Source organism: Convolutriloba macropyga, chromosome 7 (assembly GCF_964194025.1).
Source record: "Convolutriloba macropyga chromosome 7, txConMacr16.3, whole genome shotgun sequence".
NCBI classification, from domain to species: domain Eukaryota; kingdom Metazoa; phylum Xenacoelomorpha; order Acoela; family Convolutidae; genus Convolutriloba; species Convolutriloba macropyga.
Genome location: NC_134474.1, coordinates 55,289,829 through 55,311,147, shown reverse-complemented (window position 1 = coordinate 55,311,147; position 21,319 = coordinate 55,289,829). Strand labels below are relative to the sequence as shown.

At 35.7% G+C, this 21,319-nt stretch overlaps 2 protein-coding genes across 2 annotated transcripts in view; both read left to right on the top strand.

Annotated features, from left to right (window-relative positions):
• Positions 1–13,057, top strand: part of LOC142343075 (uncharacterized) — a 36,591-nt gene extending 23,534 nt beyond the window's left edge. Inside the window, exons 2-3 of the mRNA XM_075394763.1 lie at positions 9,811–10,251; positions 12,932–13,057. Coding sequence (XP_075250878.1) covers positions 9,811–10,251; positions 12,932–13,057 — 567 coding nt within the window. The remainder of the gene's footprint in view (positions 1–9,810; positions 10,252–12,931) is intronic.
• Positions 1–21,319, top strand: part of LOC142343165 (uncharacterized) — a 219,224-nt gene that overhangs the window by 25,802 nt on the left and 172,103 nt on the right. The window lies entirely within an intron of this gene.

The following is a 21,319-nucleotide window of genomic DNA, read 5'->3' as shown; positions in this document are numbered from 1 at the left end:
TTAGTTTATACTCTAAATTTAGACAATCTTCCAGCCTCATATGAAATCAATAACCCTAAAGTCACTTTAAGGTTGGATCACCAGCTGCAACGCAACTGAAAAAAAAACACAAAATTTTTTTCTTGACAAACAACACTACAATCATGCCGAGAACTTATGAGTTTTATCTTCCACTTTTTTTGTCTCTTGTATCAGCAAACTGTTCTCTCACCAGAATCATCATTCGCAGCTGTAAAACAGAGTTGATATACAACATTTAAATCTTTTAATCCTTGATGTACCATCCAACACTCAACATAGAATAATTTTTGTAACAAAGTTTGTGCCATTGTTGGACTGAGCCATTGTTGGACGTCACAATTTAAAACCGCTAATTTTTAAAATTTTAGCTCAACACAAATACCAGCGCTATCCCGGTCTCAAAATCAAAAACGTGCTCCTATGGTAATGCCACAAGAAGTCCACCCTCAAAGTCACTCATTAGACTCTCTAATACAAAACAACAAGCTCAAGAAACCAAAAAATTACGCTCACTTGGTCATTACGTCTACACAACTTGCAATTGCATCCCGTTCGACTGGACATGCTCCGTTGCTTTCACTACAGTTTTCACGCAATCACTTATACATTACCTGCCTACTAGAGTCAAACGCAATTTCAACAAACGCAAGCTCCACAACAACAACATATGAGCACACAAATTTCAGTGTCATACACAGGTTTTCATATAACAAACACAGCTTTGCCACAAACAACATTATTACCTGCTCCGCTGAGCGCACCACAATCAGAACTATTGAACTACTTCAAGTCACTGAATATCTCAACGGCTCCCATTAACTTTGTTAACACTTGTGAAACTCAAATTTCAGATCTACTCTAACTAATGCATACTGTGTCTACTGTGACAAAAAATAAATCTTATTTCAAACAATTCTTCAATTGAGAATTTATGAGATCGCAATATTTAACACCAATCCCATCAGGCTCAGTTTAATCAAATATTTAAAATAGTGAATTCTTCCACCTATTTTCAAAGTTCATTACCAGTTAGCTTTCTCAGAATTCCCCTATAACCTTTCTAAATTCAAGTGACTCAAGACCCAGATCAAAATTTGTACCAGTGTATTGGAAAACAGCCAGATACCACACGATCATACCCTACTTTACCTTCAGAACTTGATCTGTAATTTGGCGTCCAACAACCGCCGTTTTTGGTCATCATAGCAACGGATAACAATAGCACAACAGAACTAAACAGAAAATAACACAAAAAATCTTATCAAATACTCAGAAACAAAGAACACATGACTTGCTCAAACAAAATAAAATAACTTTCTCTGTCAAAAAATTTGTACAACAAGACGAATTGATCTTTCAACTTCGAGCAGCCGCGCCACCTGTTTTTTTGCTAGCTTCGCCATTTATTTGACAAAAGTCTACCATAAACTCGATCGATACACTAAACTGTCTACTTTGTATTTTATAATACTTTGCTATCTCGCAACGTATCCACCACAAGCTAAACAAAAATTTTCAGATTTACCCTACAAAGATTTATTTTATACTCTAAATTCAGACGATGTACCAGCCTCATATGAAATCAATAACCCTAAAGATACTTTAAGGTTGGATCAACAGCTGCAACGCAACTGAAAAAAACACAAAATTTTTTCTTTTGACAAACAACACTACAATCTTGCCGAGCACTTATGAGTTTTATCTTCCAATTTTTTTGTATCATGTACCAGCAAACTGTTCTGTCACCAGAATCACCATTCGCAGCAGTAAAACAGAGTTAGTATACAAAATTTAAATCTTTTAGTCAATGAAGTACCATCTAACACTCATCATAGGATATTTTTTGTAACAAAGTTTGTGCCATTGTTGGAATGAGCCAGTGTTGGACGTCACAATTTGCGACCGCCAATTTTTAAATTTTTAGCTCAACACAAATACCAGCGCTATCCCGCTCTCAAAATCAAAAACGTGCTCCTATGGTAATGCCACAAGAAGTCCACCCTCAAAGTCACTCATTAGACTCTCTAATACAAAACAACAAGCTCAAGAAACCAAAAAAATACGCTCACTTGGTCATTACGTCTCTACAACTTGCATTTGCATCCCGTTTGACTGGACATGCTCCGTTGCGTTCACTACAGTTCTTACGCAATCACTTATGCATTACCCACCTAATTTCAAAAAAACGCAAGCTCCACAACAACAACAACAGATGAGCACACAAATTTCATTGTCATACTCAGGTTTTCAATTAACAAACACAATTTTACACAAACAACATTATTACCTTCTCCGCTGAGCGCACCACAATCAGTTCTATTGAGCAATTTCAAGTCACTGATTATCTCAACGGCTCCCATTAACTTTGTTAACACTTGTGAAACTCAAATTTCAGATCTACTCTAACTAATGTATACTGTGTCTACTGTGACAAAAAATAAATCTTATTTCAAACAATTCTTCAATTGAGAATTTATGAGATCGCAATATTTAACACCAATCACATCAGGCTCAGTTTAATCAAATATTTGAAATAGTGAATTCCTCCCCCTATTTTCAAAGTTCATTACCAGTTAGCTTTCTCAGAATTCCCCCTATAACCTTTCTAAATTCAAGCGACTCAAGACCCAGATGACAAATTCTCACCAGTGTATTAGCAAACAACAGGATACCACACGATCATACCCTACTCTACCTTCAGAACTTGATCTGTAATTTGGCGTCCAACAACCGCCTTTTTTGGTCATCATAGCAACGGATAACAATAGCACAACAGAACTAAACAGAGAATAACATAAAAAAAATCTTATCAAATACTCAGAAACAAAGAACACATGACATGCTCAAACAAAATGAAATAACTTTCTCTGTCAAAAAATTTGTACAACAAGACGAATTGATCTTTCAACTTCGAGCAGCCGCGCCACCTGTTTTTTTGGTAGCTTCGCCATTTATTTGACAAAAGTCTACCATAAATCCGATCGATACACTAAACTGTCTACTTTGTATTTTATAATACTTTGCTATCTCGCAACGTATCCACCACAAGCTAAACAAAAATTTTCAGATTTACCCTACAAAGATTTAGTTTATACTCTAAATTTAGACAATCTTCCAGCCTCATATGAAATCAATAACCCTAAAGATACTTTAAAGTTGGATCACCAGCTGCAACGCAACTGAAAAAAAAACACAAAATTTTTTTCTTGACAAACAACACTACAATCATGCCGAGAACTTATGAGTTTTATCTTCCACTTTTTTTGTCTCTTGTATCAGCAAACTGTTCTCTCACCAGAATCATCATTCGCAGCTGTAAAACAGAGTTGATATACAACATTTAAATCTTTTAGTCAATGAAGTACCATCTAACACTCATCATAGGATATTTTTTGTAACAAAGTTTGTGCCATTGTTGGAATGAGCCAGTGTTGGACGTCACAATTTGCGACCGCCAATTTTTAAATTTTTAGCTCAACACAAATACCAGCGCTATCCCGCTCTCAAAATCAAAAACGTGCTCCTATGGTAATGCCACAAGAAGTCCACCCTCAAAGTCACTCATTAGACTCTCTAATACAAAACAACAAGCTCAAGAAACCAAAAAAATACGCTCACTTGTTCATTACGTCTCTACAACTTGCATTTGCATCCCGTTTGACTGGACATGCTCCGTTGCGTTCACTACAGTTCTTACGCAATCACTTATGCATTACCCACCTAATTTCAAAAAAACGCAAGCTCCACAACAACAACAACAGATGAGCACACAAATTTCATTGTCATACTCAGGTTTTCAATTAACAAACACAATTTTACACAAACAACATTATTACCTTCTCCGCTGAGCGCACCACAATCAGAACTATTGAGCAATTTCAAGTCACTGATTATCTCAACGGCTCCCATAAACTTTGTTAACACTTGTGAAACTCAAATTTCAGATCTACTCTAACTAATGTATACTGTGTCTACTGTGACAAAAAATAAATCTTATTTCAAACAGTTCTTCAATTGAGAATTTATGAGATCGCAATATTTAACACCAATCACATCAGGCTCAGTTTAATCAAATATTTGAAATAGTGAATTCCTCCCCCTATTTTCAAAGTTCATTACCAGTTAGCTTTCTCAGAATTCCCCCTATAACCTTTCTAAATTCAAGCGACTCAAGACCCAGATGACAAATTCTCACCAGTGTATTAGCAAACAACAGGATACCACACGATCATACCCTACTCTACCTTCAGAACTTGATCTGTAATTTGGCGTCCAACAACCGCCTTTTTTGGTCATCATAGCAACGGATAACAATAGCACAACAGAACTATACAGAGAATAACACAAAAAATCTTATCAAATACTCAGAAACAAAGAACACATGACTTGCTCAAACAAAATAAAATAATGTTTTATGTCAAAAAATTTGTAGAGCATGACGAATTGATCTTTCAACTTCGAGCAGCCGCGCCACCTGTTTTTTTGGTAACTTCGCCATTTTTTTGACAAAAGTCTACTATAAATTCGATCGATACACTAAACTGTCTACTTTGTGTTTTATAATACTTTGCTATCTCGCAACGTATCCAACCCAAGCTAAACAAAAATTTTCAGATTTACTCTACAAATATTTAGTTTATACTCTAAATTTAGACGATGTACCAGCCTCATATGAAATCAATAACCCTAAAGATACTTTAAGGTTGGATCAACAGCTGCAACGCAACTGAAAAAAAAACACAAAATTTTTTCTTTTGACAAACAACACTACAATCTTGCCGAGCACTTATGAGTTTTATCTTCCAATTTTTTTGTATCATGTACCAGCAAACTGTTCTGTCACCAGAATCACCATTCGCAGCAGTAAAACAGAGTTAGAATACAAAATTTAAATCTTTTAGTCAATGAAGTACCATCTAACACTCATCATAGGATATTTTTTGTAACAAAGTTTGTGCCATTGTTGGAATGAGCCAGTGTTGGACGTCACAATTTGCGACCGCCAATTTTTAAATTTTTAGCTCAACACAAATACCAGCGCTATCCCGCTCTCAAAATCAAAAACGTGCTCCTATGGTAATGCCACAAGAAGTCCACCCTCAAAGTCACTCATTAGACTCTCTAATACAAAACAACAAGCTCAAGAAACCAAAAAAAAACGCTCACTTGGTCATTACGTCTCTACAACTTGCATTTGCATCCCGTTCGACTGGACATGCTCCGTTGCGTTCACTACAGTTCTTACGCAATCACTTATGCATTACCCACCTAATTTCAAAAAAACGCAAGCTCCACAACAACAACAACAGATGAGCACACAAATTTCATTGTCATACTCAGGTTTTCAATTAACAAACACAATTTTACACAAACAACATTATTACCTTCTCCGCTGAGCGCACCACAATCAGAACTATTGAGCAATTTCAAGTCACTGATTATCTCAACGGCTCCCATAAACTTTGTTAACACTTGTGAAACTCAAATTTCAGATCTACTCTAACTAATGTATACTGTGTCTACTGTGACAAAAAATAAATCTTATTTCAAACAGTTCTTCAATTGAGAATTTATGAGATCGCAATATTTAACACCAATCACATCAGGCTCAGTTTAATCAAATATTTGAAATAGTGAATTCCTCCCCCTATTTTCAAAGTTCATTACCAGTTAGCTTTCTCAGAATTCCCCCTATAACCTTTCTAAATTCAAGCGACTCAAGACCCAGATGACAAATTCTCACCAGTGTATTAGCAAACAACAGGATACCACACGATCATACCCTACTCTACCTTCAGAACTTGATCTGTAATTTGGCGTCCAACAACCGCCTTTTTTGGTCATCATAGCAACGGATAACAATAGCACAACAGAACTATACAGAGAATAACACAAAAAATCTTATCAAATACTCAGAAACAAAGAACACATGACTTGCTCAAACAAAATAAAATAATGTTTCCTGTCAAAAAATTTGTAGAGCAAGACGAATTGATCTTTCAACTTCGAGCAGCCGCGCCACCTGTTTTTTTGGTAACTTCGCCATTTTTTTGACAAAAGTCTACTATAAATTCGATCGATACACTAAACTGTCTACTTTGTGTTTTATAATACTTTGCTATCTCGCAAGGTATCCAACCCAAGCTAAACAAAAATTTTCAGATTTACTCTACAAAGATTTAGTTTATACTCTAAATTTAGACGATGTACCAGCCTCATATGAAATCAATAACCCTAAAGATACTTTAAGGTTGGATCACCAGCTGCAACGCAACTGAAAAAAAACACAAATTTTCTTCTCTTGACAAACAACACTACAATCTTGCCAAGCACTCATGAGTTTTATCTTCAAGTTTTTTTGTCTCATGTTCCAGCAAACTGTTCTGTCACCAGAATCACCATTTGCAGCAGTAAAACAGAGTTAGTATACAACATTTAAATCTTTTAGTCATTGATGTACCATCTAACACTCATCATAGGATATTTTTTGTAACAAAGTTTGTGCCATTGTTGGACTGAGCCAGTGTTGGACGTCACAATTTAAGACCGCTAATTTTTAAAATTTCAGCTCAACACAAATACCAGCGCTATCCCGGTCTCAAAATCAAAAACGTGCTCCTATGGTAACGCTACAAAAAGTCCACCCTCAAAGTCACTCATTAGACTCTCTAATACAAAACAACAAGCTCAAGAAACCAAAAAATTTTGCTCACTTGGTCATTACGTCTACACAACTTGCATTTGCATCCCGTTCGACTGGACATGCTCCGTTGCTTTCACTACAGTTTTCACGCAATCACTTATACATTACCTACCTACTAGAGTCAAACGCAATTTCAACAAACGCAAGCTCCACAACAACAACAGATGAGCACACAAATTTCAGTGTCATACTCAGGTTTTCAATTAACAAACAGAACTTTGCCACAAACAACATTATTACCTTCTCCGCTGAGCGCACCACAATCAGAACTATTGAACAATTTCAAGTCACTGAATATCTCAACGGCTCCCATTAACTTTGTTAACACTTGTAAAACTCAAACTTCAGGTCTACTCTAACTAATGCATACTGTGTCTACTGTGACAAAAAATAAATCTTATTTCAAACAATTCTCCAATTGAGAATTATTAGATCGCAGTATTTATCACCAATCACATCAGGCTCAGTTTAATCAAATATTTAAAATAGTGAATTCCTCCCCCTATTTTGAAAGTTCATTACCAGTTAGTTTTCTCAGAATTACCCCCTATAACCTTTCTAAATTCAAGTGACTCAAGACCCAAGTTCTCACCAGACCCAAAAGACACAAATTCTCATCAGTGCATTAGCAAACAACAAGATACCACACGATCATACCCTACTCTACCATCAGAACTTGATCTGTAATTTGGCGTCTAACAACCGCTTTTTTGGACATCATAGCAACGGATAACTATAGCATAACAGAACTAAACAGAGAATAACACAAAAAATCTTATCAATTACTCAGAAACGAAAAACACATTACTTGCTCAAACAAAATAAAATAATTTTTTCTGTCAAAAATTTGTAGAACAAGACGAATTGATCTTTCAACTTCGAGCAGCGCGCCACCTGTTTTTTTGGTAACTTCGCCATTTAATTCACAAAAGTCTACTATAAATTCGATCGATACACTAAATTGTCTACTTTGTATTTTATAATATTTCACCTGGCTCATCTTACACGTGTCAAATACAAATTTAATCATACTACTGACGAATTCACTCTCTTCACTCCCACTACTTCTAAAACACAAACTTGCGGTGAGACTGGCGAATGTAAGACCAAGCCCGTAAATTTCCAGACTCTATCTGACCAAGTTGCAAACTGTTCTTAAACGAGAAAAATTCAAACACCCAATTTAGCCTTATGCAAAACAGTGGCAAAGAATACTTTGCCGCGAATTCTTGCTTATAAGAGGCTACAGGTGTGATCACGATAATTGATGTGTAAACAAAAAGTGTAAACACCCTTCTTTCCCACAAAATTTGAAACTCGCAGAGAAGTTACCAGGATTGGCCTTGTAAAAAAATCACTACGCGCCACAACTAATACAGTTTGATCTACTCAACAATCCACGCTCGCAATCTAACATTGTCGCAAAACAGGGATATTGTGACGTGATAATTCTCACATTTTTTTCAGCCCGATATCGAGACGTTTTCATCCAGTATTGAAGAGGCTTCCAATTTGCTACCGGTAAAAGCTCGTCAGATTTTGAAAAAACATCTAACGGTACCAAATGTACCACTTAATGTGTCACCTTACTCGAAAGCTAATATTCGAAATAAACTCAATATACCAACCTAATCACAATTTTACACCTTTTATTTTTTCCCTTAGAAAAAAATTCCCCCTTGAAGGCGATAATAAAAAAAGGAAAAACTACATTTGCTACAACAAAAAGCTCTAATGTAATATCTCTGTTTCAATATAAAAGGTTTTCCCCCATTTTATGGATTGGAAGACCAACGTTTTGAAAGAATACCCTTTTTCCATCAGAATAAAATTGAAGTTGTAGACAAAGCTACACATTACCTCGATCAATAAAAGCGCCATGCAAATGGATAAATTTGATTAGAAAGTCACGCTTGATACAAGTAACGATGACTCTATCGTCTAACGCCTTACATGATTATGGCGCGCAATAAGGTTAAGTTGTTCACACCCCGTGAAATTGAACGCCACAAAAATTTCTCGTTGTAGGCTTTATTATCACAGGAAAAAATCTATTTGCTACACTAAAAGACACAAATATAATATCCGTGTTTCAATGTAAAACAGCTTCTCCACCCTTATATGAATTAGAAGACCAATGCTTTGAATGATTACCATTATCTGTCAGAATAAAATAAAATTTGGAGACCAAGTTACACGTAAAACACTCCTTGTTAAAAAAGCACCATGCAAAATGGATAGCTTTGATTAACAAGTCACGCTTGATAGAGGTAACGATGACTCATATTGTCTAACGAATTACACATTTAGACATTTGCACAAGCTTAGATTTTTCACACCCACCCGATGATATTGAACGCTGAACCACATAAATCGGCTTCTATGCACAACAAATAGGCATGATTAGCCAAAGTTACAGTCCAAATTCTGTCGAAAAAAAATGAAATTTAACCAATTAGTAGACAACAGAGATGAGAACTTTGAAGTAGCACAGAGCGTTTTTTCACAATTAGCAAAACGAGCCCAATTACAAGCCCGGTACTCACAGTTACAAGAGCAGCACATAGAAATTTATTAAAAAATTCATAAACTTCAAAGATCTCATTCTTCTCCGTATTGATGGGCGTGATTTAGTGAAAGAAATTTTGTAAAGATTCGTTCAATAAAAATTTGGTTGTCACTGGTACGTATTAAAAGCAAAGCAATTGCCTAGACCGCATTGCTTCATTGGTCCTTCCTTGAAAATTTTTTTCGGACGCTATATCACAATAGCCGAAAACAAAAATATCAGGTTTTTTCAAATTTTTCACAAATTATCCTCCATTTAAAACAAGCGAGCGTGAAAAATTATATGCTATTATCACAAACAGAAGAAAAGAAGAAAAGCCTTAAATAGTTCTCAGACACAATTTCAAATTGAAATGAGTTTTTTACACAAATTTGGAGAATCTATTAAAAATTTTCAACACCCTGCAAAAAAAACTCTAACTCTAAACTGAAGAGCATCGATTCTACCAACATCATTTTATAACTGCTGCGAGCTTCCACCTGAACCTTAACCTAAAACAGATTTTAATTCTCTGTAGGTTCCTTTGAAAATGATCCTGATTATCAAAAAATTCCGAAGCAAGTTATCCCTAATCAAAACAAGTACTATAGCCTGGCACTATTCAAGTTTTAATGACACCACAGATGTCACCCAATGCACATCAGCTCACCTTGAGGGATCATCAATTCCTTCTTCTGTCGAGCGTACTGAATATGACCTTCTCATGATGAACCTCGTAGACATCGTCCCCTCGCCACTCACAACTATGGTGCTGCCTGATCCAAATCTCGAACCAGTGTGTGAAATGCGAGTTCTTTCGCTAATAACAGTGACTCTACTTCACCTCTTTAGGAGCAGCAGGACGGCCACGCCACTTATCATTGGCAGTGACATTCATTCCCCAGAGATTACGAATTTACTAGGATCAGCTAAATTGTCTCCAGAGATACTACACGAGGAGCGACAGACAGCACCCAAGGTACACAGGTACAGTCCTTGACTGACGAAGTTGTAGCTGAAAAATCCCAACGTTCAAAGACAGTGACAGATGTGGCAAACTGGGCCTACTCTGGAAGAATCCGCATGCAACATCCCAGATCTCAACCACTGGTTTAGCCACCACCTCAGATGCAGACACCACAATCAATAACAACAACACAACGCGCACATCGGCACAACAGCCCTGTTTTACCAGCCAACACAACAACAATTTTTCCATTATCCTCATTACAAAAAACCGACATCCACGGACAACTACCTTTGCACCGACCCTAAGCAATGGAAATAACACCCAAAAAGACATGAGAACTGTCTTGTAGGGATGTCTCCTGTACGGGTGCCACAATTGCCCACAAGCTCTCGACCAAAACATAGTCCACAGTTCAAAGGTTCACCGTCCCCATCAACACAGGCGAATCCGGATTCATTTCTGCCGACACAAGGAACATAAGACAGACCACCATGGCCAAACTTCATATTCCATCAATTCACTGGCCATCTAAGGACTGGTACGGATCACGGCATCCACGTTCTAAAAAACGTGATTTAAATAGCTATTCTTCCGGATCACACGCTCAAAGCCACTTCTACTACAAGCATCATCGGAAAACTGAAAACCAAGTAAAAATAGGAAGACCGGTACAGTAAACTCTCTCAAGTGTGCCTACTTCCCAATAAATTTCAAAATTGCGGAAGACTTTGGCACACTTCGATTTTGTTCCACTCTACGCCAGGACCCATAAGCCAATCGTTGTGCCTATTGAATACACTAAATGTGTAGACGGAGGCGCCTCAAAGTGTATGTATACCTTCGATTACCTTCACCGCGAATGAAATACGAACGTTGGCGAAAAGAGAGCTACCGAATGAACAAAATTATTTTCTCACTCATCTCTTAGCTAAACAGTCACAGTGCAAAACGGGCCTCTACATTCAGGTTCTTGCTGCTTTTCTAGCACCGGACAAACAATTTCTCAATTTCTCTGGGATTCCGGCAATCAAGCTCCGGGCTTCGAATTTCAAAATCTCTTGTAGGCTACAGTCCCACCTATGCAAGTCACTGTCCCGACGATTAAAAAAATTTTTTTGTAAAAAGTTGAGTACACTCTATTTTCGTTTCAATTGTTCATTGATTATCACTGTTTGTGTATAACTAATACTTCATGTTCCTTCTTCATAATACTATTTTTAACTTTTTTCTTCTTCTTTGTGGTTGGATCTTACTCCGAAGGAATTAAAACAAAATTAAGGTTAAAATGATTCAGTAGCTTACAATTTCATTTGTTATTGGTGAAAACGTTTTATAAAAATTTCTGCTATGTATTACTGCTAAGAATTCTGTAACCCACAGTATCTAATTTTGTATTCTAACCAGATGGTAAGCCAGTAAAGGCGCTCGAAACAAAACAGTTTCGAAAAAAGATGAAATCAAATCTCTTTAAACCAACGACAGAGACTACAGACCACAATATTCCACCCCGCTGCGGACAAATCCTCACTACATTACACCGGGAGACAGACGGACACTACAACAAGACTGACCTCACTGGCCTGCGTAATTTGCACCCGGAACCCTCACTGAAGTGTTTATTTTCAACATTTTAAACAGACGGCTGGTCTGAGAGAGCTAGGTATTCCTACTTCGTGCGGAAAAATCAACAGCTCTATCTCTTTATACTTCAAGGCGGTAAAAGTAGAAAAACTAGGATTTGACTTAATATATAACTTATGTTGCTGTCTTATGCTAAGTTTTCGTTAACAGTTTTTGTCTATTCTTGGTGGGACTGTTTCTGCAATTGTAATTTTAAAAAATTTTTTTTTCAGCGACCTATTGTAAAGTCTATTTCAGCACTTTTTCCTCTCCTCTTTTACATCTGTTGTTTCTTTATCGCTTCTTTTACTCTGCGTCCTGTCTCCAAGTCCATCTTGGTTTCAGATTTCTTTTTGAACTTTGCCAAACTGAATATTTTTGTTTCTGATATTGTAATACTTTCATATATACGACAAGTAATTTTTTCTGCTACGTTAAAAAATGTTCTATTAACTAGTAAGTCTACTTTTCGCACAGATATAAGCAGCTCTAACACTTTATAATATAAGGCTATAACGGGAGACCAAAGAGTGTGTGTCTTAATATATGATATATGTTGCTGTCTTCAAATAAATCCTCGTTAACGGTTCTTTGTCTAGTCTTGGTGGAACAATTTCTGCATTTGTAATGCTAACAAATTTTATCTTTCAGTGTTCTGGCATTAAGTCTCGTTTAGTTTTTTCCATCACCACTTTAACATTTATTGTTTCTTTTTCGTTTCTGTTACTCTGTGTGTTGCCTTCAAGTGAATTTTTATATTAGATTTCATTTTGGTTTTTTTCTCGACCGGACTTTTTTTTCTGATATTTTATTACTTTTATAAATACGACAAATAGTGGTTTCTGCTATGTTAAAAGATATTCAATCACCATAGTTTTCTCAAAACTCTATCAACTTCTGTCGCTCCTTCTACAATTATTATTGACACTTTTGTACGAAACTTTTCTGCTATATTATACTGCTAATGATACAGTAGATCACAGTATCTAATTTTGGATTCTAGGAAGAAGGTACGCCGGTAAACGTAACAAATCCATACTGAAAAAAGATGAATTGAAATCGATTAAAGCACCAACAGAGACTACAGACTACAACATTTCACCACGCTGTGGCCAAATCTTTACTACATTACAGTGGGTGGGAGACAAACGGATACTACAAGAAGATTGAACTCACTGACTTGCGTACCGTATAACTGGCACCATCACTGGCTCCACAACTGACAGGTTTTAGACACCTTACTGACGACTCTAGTCACACACATCAGTAGACAAGTACATCAGACGACGACTCTAATTGTCGACTCCGCCGCCCAAAAAAAGGGCTCATTCAGTATAATTCTACAAAATGGACAAAATAATTACGATCACGGGCGGACTCAGCACACGATATATTGAATATGAGCCTTCAGCCAACCAGAGACTGATAGGACTCTTTTTTTTTATAGCGCTGGCAAGGCTAACTTTAGTGAATCTAAGAGAAAGTTGCACTTTGTGTACCATTGATTCCGTTGTTTTAGTAGTATACTACAAATAATATTTGAGGTTTGCCTCCAGTGTAATACATTATCGGTTAGTCAGAGAAAACTAGGTAATTCTACTTCGCGGGTTGAAATGAGTAGCTCTCAACCTTTTATAATTTAGGGCTTTTAAAGAAGCAGAACTAGGGTCTGCTTTAATATACGACTTATTTTGCTGTCTTCTGATATGTCCTCGTTAACAGATCTATGTCTACTCTTGATGGAAATGATGCTCTATTTATAATGCTAACAAGTTGTCTTTTCGGTGTTCTGTTATTTAACTTTTTTTAGCCTTTTTTCCTCTTCTATTCTACTTCTGTTTTTTTTGTTTCTGATACTCTGTGTGTTGTCTCCAAGTCCATGTTTGTTTCAGATTTCCCTATGAACTCTATCGATCTGACTATTATTGTTTCTGATACTGTAACACTTTCTTACACTTTCTCATACAACATATAATGGTCTCTGCTACGATGAAACAGTTTCTGTCACCTTGGTTTCTCACGTTCCTTCAATCCCTCTCCCTGTTTCTATAGTTATCGGTGCAACTTTGGATTAATTGCTTCTGCTTCATGATAGTTTTCAGTGTTGGATACCTGCTAGTCAATTTACTGGTAGTTGGCATCCGTTAATGTTATCAGAAATTATCCGTCTGTTTGACAGGCTTTATTCCTTTTTTCTATCTTCATAAAAACCCGTAAAGCCTTCCATTATTGTTGTGACTATTTTTGCGTTATTCTCTTGGGGCTATTCTATTTTGTAGGTTTTTAGATTCTGACATAAAAAGGAAATGAGAATTTGGTCTCCGTTTGCAGCTCTGTTTATTGTATTTTAGTTTGACGTGACTTGCTACGTTCAAGAGTTTACTTGCAGCATTGTTTTGATTTCAGTTGCTTCGGTGTCGTATTATACTGCAACCGAAAAAATTGAATTTTTTGTTCAGTGTTTTACAGAAGCGTTTAGTCAGAGTGCATTAGGTGAGTCTACTTCATGCGCAGAAATAACCAGCTCTAATTCTTTATACCTTAAGTCTGTAAAAGGAGGCCTGCTAATTGTTCTCAAAATTGCTCTTATCAGAATTTTGTTAGCTCTTACTGTTCCTAATGTCCAAATATACTGATCAGATGTCTTCGGAGTCTTCAGGTTTCTCGAAGCATCTTATAAAAATCTTGATAATTACATGTTTCTGAGCTCGTAGTAAGTGAATCAGCGGTTATCGCTTACTACGATCTCAGAAACTATCCATCTGTTTGACAGGCTTTATTCTTTTTTTTCTGTTTTCATAAAAAGTCATATAGCCTTCCGTTATTGCTGTGACTAATCTTGCATTATTCTCTTGTAGCTATTCTATTTTGTAGGTTCTTATATTCCGACATAAATAGGAATTAAGACTTTGGTCTCCGTTTGCAGTTCTCCATTATGTCTTTTAATTTGACGTGACTTTCTACGTTCAAGAGTTTACTTGCAGCGTTATTATGGCTTCTTGAGAAGCAAATTGAGATGTCTTTACAGATTTTTTCTTAATCAAGTTTGATTCTGATGGTAATGCAAGGCATCTTTTTTAAGAGTTCATTTGAATGCGATGAAGCAGTTGGTTTACTTGATTAATGCCATTAATGAATGTGCTTGCTTCTACGAAACTGTTAAGATAATCGTCAACTGTGCACCCTGCATCTGTCTCATGACGTTATCTGATTGGTGCAAGTAGTGATCCATTTGATATGGTTACTTTGGTTTGTAGTTCCATTCTCTCTGTATTTCAAACACATTCGCCTTGATTGCATGGTTATGGGGTGATAGATGTCTGGAACCATTAATTCAGTTTTTTGCTATTATTGTTAATAGTATTTTTCGTACCACTATTAGAGTGTTCTATTTTTTCCTAATATTTGATACTAGATTGTTGATTTGGCTGTTTTCTTCTCTAATAGATTACGTTGTTTGTTACTGTAGCTACTGTATATTTGAAACGTATTTAATAAACTTTTCCTTTGTCATTGGTTTGCTTCATGAAATTTCACTTTTTCACTAATTTTATGTTGGTATTCTCCTTAATAACCTGTAAGTTCTTGTATAAGTATCATAAATCTTGTTTAAGTTCTAATTTGTTTTCAAGATGATCATAGAGATGTACCATATTTATTCATCAATGAAAAAGTTGTTCTGTGGGCCAGTAGCTCCATTTTAGTTTTGTTCAGCTGTCGAAATTATGTTTGCAGATCAAAGAGATGATCTTTGTGTTTACTGTTTTCTTTTTTACTTTCGTGGAATCCGACGAGTTATTTAATTATTGTTCCGACCCACTTTAGTGGGGGAGGAACTATATACTCAAATGGGTTTTTTTTGTTCAGTCAATTTTGGCCGATCGATATAATCATCGTAGAGAGTTCAGAGTGGTATCATTAAAAAGCTCGTCCAGCGTAGAATATGGAATTAAAAAGCTTTTTTCAGTTTTCGCTTTTTATAGGGAGTTATCGAGGTTTAAGTTTTTGTGAATATTTGAGGGTAATTCATCTGTTTTTATTCACATTTTCGGTCGTTTTGACCTAATTTTCGTCCATTTTGCTAAAATTTGTTCAAATTTTTTTGCTGTGGCGCTATTGATTCTATCTCTATTCTCAATTCTTTGAACTGAATTTTTAGGCTAGAATTTTTGAAAATTTTTTCAAAATTCGATTTTTTTCAGACCAAATTTGCATTTTAGGCCACTTATCTTAATTTTGCAGGAAATACATAGCTTGAAACAGCGGCAATGTTCTTTTAAAGCTGACAAACCCGCTAGTTCTACACCCGCTGGCTTTGAGAGTCTTCTGGAATTGATATTTTGCTAGTTTTTTGCAAATTAAAGCTCGATAACTATAAAAATTGCATTTTTAATTTTGACAAACTGAAAATTTTTGTTCAAAAATTTATCTATTTCGCAACCATTTGAAAAAAGTGAGTCTTTTTTAGACGCGTAGTAACATCTGGGATGATCTTGATCTCGCCATGGATGCTCAAGAGAATAAATTTTTAAGATTTTAATGGGGTGCAATATTTTTTCAAAACATTTCGGCTATGTAAAATTTTTTTATGTAAATTTCTTTTACTTACAAGATATTCAATTCAGGGCTCAAGAAGTGACAGATGTCATTCACAAAAAACGAGGCGCAACGAGATTATAACACGGTTTCATGGCAATAAGCTCATGGTTTTTGTGGCGCTGACCGATTGTTTTCGTAAAAAACTTTTATGTAATTCTTGAGTTTTACATTCATTTGCTAACTTTTTTGCAGTAAAATGACTTATTGTCCCCAGTGAAAGATCCAGTCGTTTCTTAGGAGTTATAAATCAATCTAGACAGTTTTTTTCAGTTGTTATCTAATGTCTGTTTTGACTTTGAGTATTATTGTTTTAAGAAAATATCGGTTAATTTTGAACTTTGCCACTATTTTCTATCTTTTTTCTCTCAACTTGGGGCGCAGTCTCAGTAAAAAAAACAAGCAAACACCGATTTCCTGTGGGATATAAGTTAATGTTTTCAATGGTTCTATGATCAACTAATGGTCTCTTTCTCTTTATACTACGCGTTTTCTTTAATTTTTTTTATTTTTGAGCATGGTTGTATATTTTATGAGTTCATTTTGTTTCCTTGTCAAACTATCAGAATACTGACATGACCAATTGAAGGAAAACATAGTAGGGAAAACGCACAGCGTTGGCAAAAAGCGTATCTATACATGGTATAGATATGATAATTGTTTTAGTTATAAAATTTATGCATTTTGGGCTGAGACACAATTATCTCGAAAAATTTAAATTGATTTGATTTTGTTTTTGCCCATTTTTGTCATTTTTTGTTGTTTTACGCCATTTACCTGATAACAATAGGTCTTAATTGCTTCCCCAGGACATATAAATCAAACTAGTTAAAGATTTCAGTTAATAGCTGTTTGTTTTAATGAGTTTAAAATTTAAATCAGAAAAAAATTTTAAATGCATCCCTTTGCTTTCATTTATGTAATCATGTAACTCGATCTCAACAATTAGAAGTCTCAATTACTTTTTGTTGATTCATTAGTTTTTTTGCGCTCAGCTATACCTTGTGATCTATTAATTCGACCATTATTTAAACAAAAATTTTCGAGTCTTCTATAATGTTGAATTTTTGGGTTTCTTTTTTTGTCATCTCCTCGTCGTCGTCCTTTTATAAATAAGGCTCGCTGATGTTAAAGTGAAGAAGAAGTGACAATTAACAGTTCTTGCAGGCGTCATTTTATAACTATAGTGCCCTGAATTGTGTAAAATCGTTTGAAGTTTTGGCTTCTTTATATCTTTGGTGTTTTTTCGTGGGGTCGTAACTTAGTCTCCTTATTAACAGGCCCAACTGGCTTCCTGAGGTACTGCAATTCAATCCATTACTGTTTGTTGTTATTTTCAGTCTGTTATGACTTTTGAAAATATTTGTTTTTAAAGACATATTTCGGTTTTTGAATTTCGTCATCTTTTAAATAGTTTTTCGGTCAACTTGTAGATCAGTCTCTGTAAACACGGGTCACAACTCGTTTCCAGTGCACTACAAATTGATCTCTATAACAATTTTTTCATTCAAACAATTGTTTCTCGGCTTTGTTACTACTGTTACTACAAGATTTAACACAAAATAGTTGAGATTTTTTATATTTGTACATTTTTGTTTTCTTTTTGATTTATAACGACGATCGTAGGTTCCATTGGCTTTGAAATTTTGCTCAATTGGACCTTGGATGATGACATGTCTCAGTTGCTTCCTATGGAGACATAAATGAACATTTCAGGGATTTCAGTTGATATCTGATGACATTAATAACGGTAAAATTAATTGTTTTCAAAAATAGAAACGTATTTTTGAATTTCGCACCTCTTTGCTTTTTTGTCGACTTGTTAACCAGTCGCAGTGAGCACAGGTCTCATATTTTTTCTAATGAAGTATAGGTTAAATTGTTTTGTTCAGTTTTTACCTGATGCGAGTTTGATTTTATGATTTTGTTTATTAAATCTATCGAATTTTGGTCCTAATTTGTGTTCGTTGTTTAATATTTATTATTGTCCTTTCTAGTAGTCCTGTTTTCAACGGGGTTCATCGGCCCTCCAGGTTTGCATTATTGTATTTGGTTCTGCTTTTTTCACCCCTATTCTTTTAACCCCCTATCTTCTAACCCCGATTTATCCACCCCTCTATCATTTGACCCCTCTCCTATTTCACCCCTCTATCATTTCATCCCGCCAATTAGCTGTCGAGATTAAAGCATGTTTTCACATAATTAAATGGATAAACTAATCCCACGTTCGGTTCTGATAGTTTTATATCAAATACCACGGGCCGCTGAGGCATGGCCCTCATATGATAACTAATATTGATTAATAATAATCAAATAGACTAATAAATACTCTAATATGATTTAACTATTTTTTTCAAAAAATAACATATGGATAAAGTGCAGATTAAGATTTTTGACTTTTTGTATCAAATTCAACAGCTAATAATTTTAGTAGTTTGTTGCGGCGTGTGCAAACAACTTTAATCTTTGTTAGACCAATATCTCTTCTGTTTTCGGCCATGTCAGTCATAATTTATTCTGTCCAGACCAGCGTCCTGTCACTTTCGCTGTCATCCAAGGTCAGGCTTTGGCTCTATTAGAACTACTATTTGATTGTTGTTGAGTGTGGCCCAGACTTGAGTCGGCTTGCGGCTCAAGTACAGACGGAAGTAATCTTTTATCAGACATTCTCCGACAAAAGTGACCTCTAATATGAATTTCTCAGACGGTGCGCTCCAAACTCACTAATTGCTCGGAGTATGCTCAAAGATATCTCTGATCAGACAAATCACAGGCCGAAGTGACCTCTGATCAGACTATCGTGAGCTCCATTCTCAAGACTATCGAGCACTCAGAAAAGATCTAGGCTACTGTTGAGGTTTCCAAGCGACCTTTACCCAGAAGGGTCCCCGAACACTGTCCAGACTACAGTGAGCTCGAAATTCGCTCCAACCAGAACATCATATAAATGAGACTAAAAACAGGAGACCTAGCAACTTTTTTCGTAGTTAAACTAAAGTATTCATTCTGGATGTCTTACAACTTGATTAGCAGTGGTAGTCTGTGGTTACAATATGGTTTGCTTTGGACAACTTCTTAACCCAAACTTTCTCTGATTTAATGAGCAAAATCAGGTCACCAAATTTTGTTTACAAGGAAGGCTACAGTAATCGCTCTTAACATTTTTAAATTTTTACTCTAGTGCTATTCTGTCCATACAATGCCGTTCATTTGGAGAAATCCTTGATTAGTTAAAGTTTCTGTTTTCAAATAAAATTAAGCCAAATAGAGATCTTAAATATGAGACCTGCTGTCTTTTATTCTAGGAAAGCTACAGCCATCATTTTAAATGTTTTACAGTTTGCTTAATAGTGGTTGTTAGGGGTTACCCTTTGTTTGGTTCACTTTAGTTCGCTTGGGTTTCCAGATGAGAAGGGAGGTGGTAAACACTACCAAATCATGTTGGATCGAAATGTTTGTTGGTTCAACCTGAAAATTTATCCGATGGTATTTCAGCTATTCTTTCAGATCTTAGCGCCTGAAACTGCTTTTGATCAGAATATCGTGAGTTCGAAGCCGCCTCTGATCAAACTATCCAGCGTTTGAAATGTCCTTTGATTAGACAATTTTACACATGCAAAATCTCTTCTGATTAGACTAAAATCCGTTCGAAAACCTCCTCTGGTCAATTTTGTGTGCACCCGAATCCACCTTTGCCCAGTCTGATGTGCCCTCAAAGACACCTCTGGTCGGACCAACCCTGACGCAGGTGACCTATGATCAGATAAAATCCAGAAAATTGTCCAGACTAAAGTGCGATCAAAGACGTTTCCCGACGTTACATATTTGCGCTCAGTGATAGTCTGATTCGAGGTAACTTGACCTCAGCCTGTAGACCTCGACAGGGGAATTCGCCGCAATTCACCGTATTTTTGATACCACTTGCTTAATTACAAAATAGTTAAAATCGAGTAGTGCTGCCTTGAAATAATATGAGACTTTTATAATCGTGGGAAAGATGCCCATCGAACGGTTGTTTATTGCAGGGAATGAGGTGAATTTTTGAGACTGTTGACAGATGCGATGTAATTTTTTTCTGACTCTTTGTTCCACTGAAAGTTTCCATTATATGTTTCTTTGTTAGGCTTTTCGTCGAGCTCCATCTTTGAAACAGCTTTTTATTAGACATTTTTCGCTCTTTTGAGACTCCATTTGTTTTTTAAAAAACAGAAATCTCAGTAGTTGATAAATCAACCATGTTGACAGGATTACTTTTTGTTGTTTTTTTTATCGAATGGTATCTCAGGTTTTAATTTTTTTTTTCGTTTTATCTACTTTGCTGCTTCTCTTTTGTAATTGCCCAAAACTTTTTGGTTTGTGTCACCAATACCTGTTTTTACCCTTTGTTTAAGCAAAAACACATTTAAAGTGACAATTTCGATTCCTTGATAGAGTAACCCAGTTAATGGAACTAACAACGCCAATAAATACAAATACAATTGTTTCAGCTTCCAGTTTTGTGCATTTCTGAAAAAAATTGCGTGGCTACGAATAAATTGTAATGAGACGTGATTCAATGAACACAGACAATTTGAATCTTCTTTTTCTTTACAGATTTTTTGATTAGTTTTTGATTGTTTAGATTAGTTTTTGATTGTGTAGAACTTTGGGATTTCAATTTTCAGTATACATTTTTGGCTCTGCTGCAGAAAGTTTTGCCTATTTAATCATAGAAACTTTCTTGCCACAAAAAATTTATTCGGCTCTGTAGCGATTTTTGTTTTGGTGTTTAGTCAGATAAAATAAAAGAAAATGATTAGCTGGTTATCATGCCTTTTTACTTTTGAGTAGACATACAACTTTAAAAAAGGGACAAATTAAC